The 10,564-nt window shown below is 38.0% G+C and overlaps 1 protein-coding gene across 1 annotated transcript; it reads right to left on the minus strand.

Moving 5' to 3' along the window:
- Positions 1 to 1,555: 1,555 nt before the first annotated feature.
- SNRPB2 (small nuclear ribonucleoprotein polypeptide B2) lies at positions 1,556 to 7,960 on the minus strand. Its single transcript, XM_084283478.1, has 6 exons — positions 7,819 to 7,960; positions 6,230 to 6,402; positions 4,350 to 4,490; positions 3,164 to 3,217; positions 2,449 to 2,537; positions 1,556 to 1,938 (listed from the first exon to the last, which is right to left on the minus strand). Exons 1-6 carry the CDS (start codon positions 7,880 to 7,882, stop codon positions 1,779 to 1,781), a joined length of 681 nt encoding a protein of 226 aa, XP_084139604.1. The 5' UTR covers positions 7,883 to 7,960; the 3' UTR covers positions 1,556 to 1,778.
- Between the last annotated feature and the right edge of the window lie 2,604 nt (positions 7,961 to 10,564).

The following is a 10,564-nucleotide window of genomic DNA, read 5'->3' on the forward strand; positions in this document are numbered from 1 at the left end:
AAAAAGAATGAAAAATGCATACATGGAAATTAATCATGATTGATGACATTAATCAGGACTCCTGGAAAGAGCATCATCTTGCAGTGTGATCTGAGAAAAAGATCAATTTGTTTGTTTTGCAGATCTTGTGCAAAAAAAGTTTCATGTAGCAGTTTCAGATGCCCAGAAACAGCACTTGCTCAGAAATTGTGCCGACGTGCCAAAAATACGGAGCTCTGCACGGTTTCATAAAAAGCAATAAAAAGCACAGCTCTTCATCCACAGAACAGTCTGAAGTGAAATCTCTACCTTCTCAGAACAAACTAAGAAAAACAATGTTCTGCAGCTACAACTAAGCCCACACAACACAGGTAGGGACCGCATCAAGCCATGGTAACAGGAAGAGCTACAGCCACCAGCATACTCCCTCTTTTTCCAGTTGACCTACTTATTCTGGAAACAAAAAAGCTACAATACTTGCAATGTAGCTGCTATGCTAATCTGAACATTCTTCCTTGTAGTTTCTGGTCTTCACATCAGGTACTCTAATACTTGCCTGAACCACTTCTGAAGAAAGTCGTGCTGATTCTGTCCCATTACATTTTTGAAAGGGTAGTTAGAGGCCTCACAGAGAAAGAATTTAAGAATTGAGGAATGGTGCAACATGACCAGCACAAACACATCACCCCTTCCTCTCAAACATGGATCTCCAAAGGTCTGATAGAAATGCTTCTAGACATCACCATGCAAAACTTACTGTTCCACCAGAAATATGATAATACTTTTAATTAAATTTCATTATTCTCTTAGCCTAAAATATCTTCCTAGGTCCTCCTTCACCTCAAGAAAGCACTCCAGCTCTTGAAGCAATTTTTTTCCACGCAAGTATTTATAATAGTTACAGCTCCCAGTACTGCATCTGATTAATTCTCTGCATGTAGTGTATTTCACGTCCAACAAGCCCCTTAACTGTTTTAAACAAATGGAAAAGACCTCAGCAAACCACACACACTAGGACACGCATTTTGAAAAACCCGTCTGTCAGACTGTCAGACATATCAGCAATGTCTTTGTATAGAGCAAGAAAGCTTTTCCTAAACCATTTATTAAAACTGCTGGTAAATAACAGAGAACTGGAAAAATAAGCTTTTATGGGCCCTCTATACACTTGCTTCTATTACCAGCCATCATTGCAGAGACAAAACCAAAGTTGAACAATGCTATCGAAGTCTAATCAATGTCTACCAGTACCTGGAGGGAAAAAAAAAAAAAAAAAAAAAGACTCCAACGATAATCTGTTGCTTTTCTGTGAGAGTAATTTTGTCTTAAGACAACGATAATGCCTTAATGCCTTGCCTTAAGACTTAAGATAAAAGTACTGAAAACCGAGTGTTGCGTTCTGAATATGCTGACACTCAGTATACCTGCTCATGCTTTCTGCTCTGAAGAGACGGCTATTTTTCCAGCATTCACTTCTGAGAAACGAAGACCACCTTAAAAGTAGCTAAACCAATATAATTAATTGGCCCTGCACGCCTAACAGATTCAAGGAAAGACAATTCAAGGAAAAACATCGTTTGAAAACAGCATCAACTATATTTATTTTATAAAAAATGGCATTTTAGCACAAAAGTTTACTATTCAACAGATCCATGGAAGTCCTGCAACTGGCCCAACAGCTGTGGCCATTTTACACAACAGTCTTATCTTTTCTGCATAGAACAGCAAACATGCTAGCTGATCAAAGTATCGTCATGATAAAAAAATCAATCCAAAGAAGTCCTTTAAAGAGTGCCTAGTTATTTCTTAGCATAAGTGATTTTCATGGCATGAGACGGAGTGATCTTGAATCCTTGGAGGGCATCTCGAGCAGCTCCTGCTTGACATTCATTTTCAAACTCCACAAATGCAATGTCATGGCGCCCAGGCACTAATCGTACTTCTTTAAATCCAGGGAACCTTTAAAAGAAATTGAAAGAGTCAGATATTATTTCCTGGTTTGGTAATTTATATCTCTTCAGTAGCTGTAGGACCTTATCATACGCATCTACTAGTATAACAATTACTACTAATAAAAGATTCAACTGAAGAATTTTTTGTATGTCCAGTCCCCATAACTATGGACCTAAGGATCATTCTGTGGAAGTAATTCAATCAGTCTTGCACACATGCAGAAGCAACTAAAGCCAGTTTTGAAACCGTTCCTGATATTGTAAAGTCTTTCATACTGATCACTAACTCAAATCCAGTGCAGACTGATAATAGATAACTTACACAATCAAAAGCAACTCAAAAGAAAAAAGAAAATTGCACTTGGTTTCTGCACCAAGACATCAGACCTGACATCCGTAATCTTGGCAGTAACACAGAAAACTGAAATACTTTCAAAACCTCTTATTTCTAAAAAATCAACTTGCCAACTGAGACAGCATAAAGGTAACAGAGGGATTCAAAGAACTGAAAACTTACTGATTGAATAACATGGACAGCATCATCTCGTTCGTTTCCTCGGGTAGGTTATTAAGGAAAAGGATATAGTTCGGTGGGTTATCAGGCACCTGCAACAGAAGAACAATGCTCAGCAGATTATCCGCAGCTGTCCACTCCTCTGCAATCTATCTGCATTATTATTTGAACTAAGACTCGTGCATTCTCAGTTTTTACTCAGAATACTGCTAGTTGGGCTTTAGGATACCTTCATGCAATATGCAGGCAAATCCCCATTTGTTTTTTCAAACTGTCTATCTCACAGTGATAAAAATGTAGAGGGTCTCTTGCTTCCACAGAAAAAAATATATAAAAAAATCACATTAATATATTTTCTTAGACACCTTATTTAAACTTGACAGCTCAACAGTTGATGCTGCAGTACTCCACCAAAGCAGGTGCCTGACGACTACCCGTAGGCCATTTTAGATTATTCAGGCCATCCAAGATACCTGTGGGGGAAGTGATGAACTCAAGCCCTCCACAGCTCCCTCTCTGGTAGAGCAGTTGGAGGCCACAATAAATACTCTGTTCATCTACAGTAGAACTGAACTACTGAGTTTCTTTGAGCAACTGAAAACCATACAAAACACTGGTTTTACTAGAGAGTGTTCTATTAAAACATATTGATTAGAAACCCTGTTAGCTTTTAAGCTTCAGAATCTTTAACGGTTTTGGTCACAAAAACAAGCGTTACCTGCTGATTCTGTGGTGAAGTCCCAGGGGCACTGGCTGAATTTTGTGTTGCTCCCTAGTAAATAAGTACAAAATAGTTTTTAAAAGATATTTGGTTAGAAATATATAAACACACATCACCATGTTTCTGTAAAACTCCAGCAGTATGTTAAGGTTGGTGTGTTTGTTTAATATTTTGATTGATTAAACCATAATCCAAGGAACATCCGTTGTTTATGAAATACCTGCTGTAGGAAAACAACAACATGTGCATTTCACTGAACCCCAAAACCAGACAACAAAAGAAAAAAACATCTAACTAATGGCTATGTCAGCAGAATCACTACTTCTCCACATCATAAAATTCAGTTCTATAAGACAGGAAGTTGTTCTGAAAATGAAGGCCTAGACAGGACACATCTAGTAGAAAAATAAAACCAGATGTTCCACTGATGACAGCAGTTTACAAAGGATAGCTTAAAGCTATTACCATTATCAACAGAGGCAACTAATTCTTCCTAAAAGGTTTGTATATAACCATTGATTTTGAATAAATTGTGAGAAAATTTAATGTTCTACTTGGAAAAAGTTGTTTTCTATGATCGCTCTGATCTCTCCTTAATTGTGTCTTAGCAGGAACAGTAGAGGGGTAACAGAATATTCAAACCCTGCACCTTGGTGTTTTCTACTAAACTTGCGGATATAAGTGACTAAACGTTATTAGTTTATGCCAGGACAACCCTTAGTGGAGATATATTCCAAGCCAACTCCTTCCTATCTAACTGTAAATGAGTAATCTTATTCCCTTTTACCCCTTTGCCATTCTTCAGTGTCTGTAGTGCAAATAAGTGTTTAAACATTGAAGGGAAGAGCTGGTTGAGCATTTGAAGATAATATTAAAGCCAACATTAAAGCCACCTCTCGTTAGTTGTTTTTAAAAATAAAAAATGTTTGTTTCTACTTTGGTTTATTGTACCTTTGCCCTTTATCTTTTTCATCCAAGAACAGGAATGAGAAAGAAATTATAAAAAGCAGCAAGGACTAAGTAATCGCTCTCTCTCCTGTGTTCTAGTGAGTGATAGAGAGCAGTAGGTATCAACAGACAACAATTCAAAGGACTGAGAAATACTAAAAGACAATAATTAGTCTTCAGAAGAAAAACCTGAATAGCCTGCTCCCCCTTGTTTTTTAAAACAAGAACAGCTTACCTGGATAACCTTTTTATTTGCTGCGTTTGCTGACTGCTCCAGAGATTTGGCCTTCTTCTTTTCCTTCCTTTTTTCTTTATCAGCAAAAGTGCCACGCATTTTAGAGATGATATCAGAGTCTGTTTTTGCATACTGAATACGCTTTTTAAAAGAAAAAATACATTGTTGTTTATTATACCAAAAATCTTGTAGCAACTTTGTTGACAGTGTTCTACTTGCGCACTACTGACATGGTATTTTTATAGAAACTTCTTGTATTAAAAATACTGTTGCAAGTTGTAGGTATGCTTGTAGAGTACGCAATCCTCATAATTAATTCTGATCACAACTAGAGAACTTTTTAGGAACTCAGATGGACCACTCATGAGAAGAAATTACTAATTTTACCTCACTCATTGGAATCGGAACTCTAATCAGCTAATGGCACCTTTTTAATGTTTATCAAGGTAACAGCTGTACAAAGCTATATAACGTCAGTTAACAAAACTGCCACCAGATGCTATTTAAAAAAATGAGGGGTTTAAAGCATTCAGGGGCAGGAAGGGGGGTGTTAGGCATTAAGACTCCACAGTAGTTTCTCAGATCTCTGCAGAAAAAATGAGTTCAGTAAAACTCAAATAAAAAAGTGAAGTACTTGCCTTAATTCAACCTGAACTGCACCAATTTTGTCAGCACCACAACTGCATTATTTTTCTTCCCAACAGAGGCTTCCCAACGCACAAATTCACGGAGTTAAACGGATTCAGTTAGAAATTTACAGCTGACATAACATTATATATGTCAATGTGTACACACATTTACAATCTTATCACTTATTGGAACTACCTCAATACAGAATTACACAAGGCAAAGATTTTTTTAAGCTTTTATATGTTGCCAGATGTAGTATGCGTGCTGCAGTCATTATTTAAAGAGGAAAGTATGCCCAAAAGCTTACGATGCCTCAATTTATTTATTAGTTTATTTCTTATTAAGTTTTACAGAGCACAAAGATCTTTAAGGGCAAATGACAGAATTAAGCTTGCACAATTCCTCATTAAAGAATTTGTTAGATAATCTGAAAGCGTCAATGAAACAAGCTTGCGGCTCAGCAACACAACAGCCTGTGCACTCCTTAACACTCAAAGCCACGAGCTAAAAGCCCGTACAAATATATCCAGCTAGCACTGAAGTCAAGCGAGCCATTTGCATGTTATCAGAAATGCATAGTTATCCAAGCAGGCAACAACAGAAACGTGCCAACTGTTGTGCCATTCTGCCTGTAATCAAGTACACTATTAAATCAGCTTTTCTTGAGTAGTAGTGCTTTTGCATCACGGAAGCGATACCGAAATTTGGTCATTTGGCTTGCTAATCTGATGTATGCACAAGCAAAACTAGTCAACAATTTCAAAAAAAGATATTACTGACCACACCTGCCAATTTCTGGAAAGTAAAACTAGAGATCTTCACCCTACTCACTGCTGCCTCAAAATGGAAGCATCATAGTCTAAATATGAACAACTTAAGTAATCAATAACAATCATTTCAACAGAAAGCACCTAACTTCAAGAACATTACTACAGGAATTTTATCTGTTCAGCAGAAGACATGATGCGTAAGCTGGAAGCATTTCCGATCTTGAAAACTTCAACCTACCATAGAAAAACATAATGCCATCATTTAAGATACCTAAATGCTAAGTTCAGCCTCACTGTACTTTAAGTACCGTCTCTCCAATCTCCCCTCAAGTTTGCATAAATATATCTATTAATTGAGAGAGGTCATCACTGAATAACAGCACAATTACATGTGACAGCTAATTCTTAAGGTGCAAATACCCAAACACTGCATCATACCACAATAAATTTTTGTTATGTAAAAAGAACAAAATAACTCACCATTGGTTTCCCATAAAATGGAAAGCCTTGTAGTTGTCTCAGAGCATTGGTAGATGATCCAAGTTCTTTAAATATAACAAAAGCTTGTCCTCTCATCTTCATAGTCTTCAAAGCCACAATGTCAACCACATGACCAAACTGTGAGAATAATGCATACAAGGACCTCTTCAGCTCTGTTGACGTGTTAAAAAAAAATAAAAAAATATTATAGCCAGTTACATATAAATGTCTGCTTCTAGAGAGTTTGCTGTCCTTTAGGGTCATTTCTGCCACCTTGATCTCACAGTAATAAGTTACATGAGCTTAGTCAGACTGCTGCACAAGTGTAAGTTGATTTGCCTGGTTTTTACAAGTTGGCGTGCAATTCTTGGTTTCACATCGCAAACATTCACCTAGCAAAGAAACTGTACCTCCATGCATTTTAACTTTTTAAGACAGCAAAAATTACAGGAGGGTACAAATACACTTTCTTGAGTATATGTATATATACACACACATATATATATACAAACATACACACTCCAGTATGATGTATTACAGCTATCGAAGACCAATTAGCAAATCAATACCATCACATGGAACAGTAAAGAGGTATGACTTAAGAATACTGCAAAGAGCTAATCAAAGGCTAAACAAATTTGGACATTTAGTTTCTAACTGTTTAATCAATCCTTTCAAGTGCATCAAATATTTTTCATATTCTATATATGAATGCATTTTCATACGATCACACTGTAACTTGCAGTTGCCACGGATTTATTTTTATTATTTAAAGTCACCTGACATGTCAAATTAAACTTTAATCTTCTCCAATTAAGCTAAATATATCCTCTGTATGGCATAATTATTCTAAGTGACAAGTCCCACGCTTGAAACATTTCAGCTACATAAGAGCACTGCCTCTTGGTTATTGCTGTTGAGACCTGCCAATACCAGCCCAACATCACTTCTTCTGGCTGCTCTTGACCAGCCACAGCTCTATATAAAGAAAAAAAAAAATCAAAATCAACAGGAAGCCAATTAAAGCAACCTGTGAAGTATGATACCTTCCAAAAGCAACAAATGCATAGAAAAATACAAGAATGCAGCTTGCTTCATCAGCGTTTTTTTGTTTTCTTATTGAAATTTTTATCTTTAAATACCTTAAAAAATGTAGTTAAAAATGGGATTTGCAAGCTTTATTGGTCATTTGAAATATCGCGTTTAAAAACTATAACCAAACAATTTAATAATGGACACTTATTAGCTTATAGGGCACCTAAAACGCTACAAATAAGCCCTTAACATTTACTTCATTACACAGAACCATCTCGACACATCACTTTATTAGCAGAGCTGCTTCCACTTCCAGGCCATTCCCCGCAGCACCCAGAGGCACCTGAGCAGCACTCAAACACGGTTTTAAGAACCGGACGGCTCTATACAGTGAATGCAGATCCAGCTAAAGGTTAAGGGATTTTTTATTCAGTTTTTCAAGCACGCTGTGAGGAGCCCAGGTCCCCCCGCCGGCAGCTGGGTCCCGGGGGCTCAGCCCAGCCTGGCTTTCCCGTGCACCTTCCCACCGCAGCGCCCCCCGAGCACAGCGGTACCTTCCTTCTTGATCTTATCGTTTATGTTGTTGATGTAAATGGTGTGGTTGGGTCTGATATCCATCCTCTGCAACGCGTCTCCGACGCAGGGCCCCACAGCCCCTCAGCGCCTCAGCTCCGAAATGGCCGCCGCCGCCGCGCGCAGGCGGGGCCGCCGCTGCGCCCAGCGGCCCATGCGCGGCGCGGGCGGCCGCCGCCATCTTGACGCCCCTCAGAGCCAGCTCTGTGGGGTGCTTCAGCCCCGGAGTGAAGCTGACAGAAATCGGGGATTCCTCAGCCAGATTCTCTCTTTATGGTGTTCTAATAAAGAAATATAAACACGTTTAACTCTTGTTTTCGTGTCTTCTGTGGAGAACGAAGAGAAATAACACCTTAAAAATCCCCTCTTAACAAGCATCCAGTAGCTAACGTTTCTTTTTAGATTTCCTTTTCAATATCCCAACTATCCGAACATTTCATTTCTTGAACGCACTTTGAAAATCCCTGCGGTAGTGGAACCTCTGGATAAATAAACAAGAGAACAGATTGGGGTTGCAGCCTTTGAATTTTTGGAATAATTTTCAGGCTGCATACCTTCGTTTCCATGAATGAACAATGATGCAGTCCCTTCCAGAAATGACTTCAAGTCCTCAGAGTTTAACCTGGCTGCATATCAAAAAGTTACTGGGGAAGGTTATAATCCATAAGAGACGTTGCGTTCAAATTAAACTGCATTTGGTCAGGTCCACACTGAAACTCATTTCTTTGAAAACAAAAAACAAAAAAACAACAACAGCAACAAAAAAACAACAAGGCTATTGGAGAGCTCTTGCTTCAGTTGCTTGTCAGGGAAAGTGAACACATTAGTTCCAGATTCTAAAGTGAATTAACAGAGGAGAGAAAAACAAAACAAAACAAAACAAAACAAAAACAAAACAAAACAAAACAAAACAAAAAACCACAGCACTTGATTGAGAGTTTACTGGTGGAAGAGAACAGCGTTATCTTCAGTTGTATAATAGCATTGCATGGTATGGGAAATAGTGCCCATAGAAAGCTGTGTGCAATATATACACATAACAAAATGATGATAGACAGCAGTTCAAGGCATGCTTTAAGGTCCTTTTTTTTTTTTTTAATTGTCATAAGTATTTAACAAAAAATATCTTTGGAGTCCAAGCATGAATAATTTATTAAAAAAAAAAAAAAAAAGTTTTCAGAGAGGCTATGTGCTAACCCACATAACTCATAATTTAGTAACAAAGTTCAAAACTATTTATTTGTTATTGAATCAATGTAGCTAAGGGAATTTGATTTTCTCCTGGAATCAAAAACAATGACTTATTATAAATGACTTCATTTTAAAGTCTTTAAACTGTTCATAAAGAAACTAAAGAAAATAAACACACAAAAAACCTCAACCTGACACAGAGTAAGGAAGAATTCATGACTTCTATAATTCTTCCAGTGCAGCGTGCCACACTCATACATGCTCAGCGTCACTTTAAGCACTGCTGATTTATTCTTGCCGAATGCGAATGCAATAAAGCAGAAAGCTGTGCCTTTCCTTTCCTGCTCTTCAGGTGGGATTTCAGCCTGACTGCAGGTTCAATAGAAGCAGCATTCATTTCTCAGGTTGGCTCCCCCACCCCTCCTCAAGATTTATTTGGATTACTTTTGTTTTCATAATCTCCAGGGAGGTACAATACTCTTGTATTCACTACCCCAGTTATTTGTTTAAAAGTCTCTGAAAGCTTGAAATATTGTAAAAATTATTCCAAGTTTCTTAGCAAGAATGCCCATAGCAACTTAGTAAGGAGTTATAATACATCACCAGTATAATGTGCTGGAAACATACTTCCAACTCTAACAGGTAGCCACTTTGCAGAGACTGTCAAGCAGTGCTGGAGAAGCAAAGCAAAGACAGGGTTCTTGAAAAATCTTAGTATAGTAGCCACAGCTCTTCCCTCTTCCTGCCCTTTGCTCAAGGTCAAGGAAACCTAGCATTTCTTTATTATTGCTGTTGTTTGTTATGCCACCTGTAATAAAAATCCTTTTGTTATTATTTTTCTAAAAACAGTTACTCTAAAATAAAGTACAACAATAACTAAGAGCTGTGAACAGTAGAAATTTCACTCCTGGTTTTAAAGCGTCACACAGTCTTCACAGCTTTGATGGGGTCCACATACACAAAATGATGCTTCAGACTTGTCACGGTAGTTATCTTGCTTCATTAAGATTGTACAAACATTAAAATAGTTACTCAGATTTATCAGGACAGTAATATCTTTGTCTCAACGTGGGGGGGGGGGGAAAAATCACATGCTACAAAGCATGCATGTGAATGCTTTGTGATGTGGCTGGATTTGCCTTTAGTATTTTGGTTCCACCCTTTGACTGATCTGTTCTGCTGTGTCAGGTATGATAATATAGCACATTGCTAAACAGTGGAAAAGGGACAGACACAATGGACAAAGGGTCAGGAAATACGGAAATTCCCGAGCAAATACCAATGTACATTGGTGGTGCGAGCATCTGCAGAGTCAGTGAAATTCATTTCTGCATGAAACATCGCATCTAAGGCATAAAAGGTTTTTTGAAGGTTGAGCAACTTTCAGATCTATATTCAATTGGAAGGTGCAAAATAGAAGATATTGTGTCTTGTAAATCAGTGGCTGCTGTGCCGTTACGCTGACTGCCATCCACTAGCGTAAATTGCCAGAGGGAGCTGAGGAGGCTGCAGTGATTTACAGATAGTTGTTCAAAG

The sequence above is a fragment of the Netta rufina genome, assembly GCF_964035555.1.
Source record: "Netta rufina genome assembly, chromosome: 3".
In the NCBI taxonomy this organism is placed as follows: domain Eukaryota; kingdom Metazoa; phylum Chordata; class Aves; order Anseriformes; family Anatidae; genus Netta; species Netta rufina.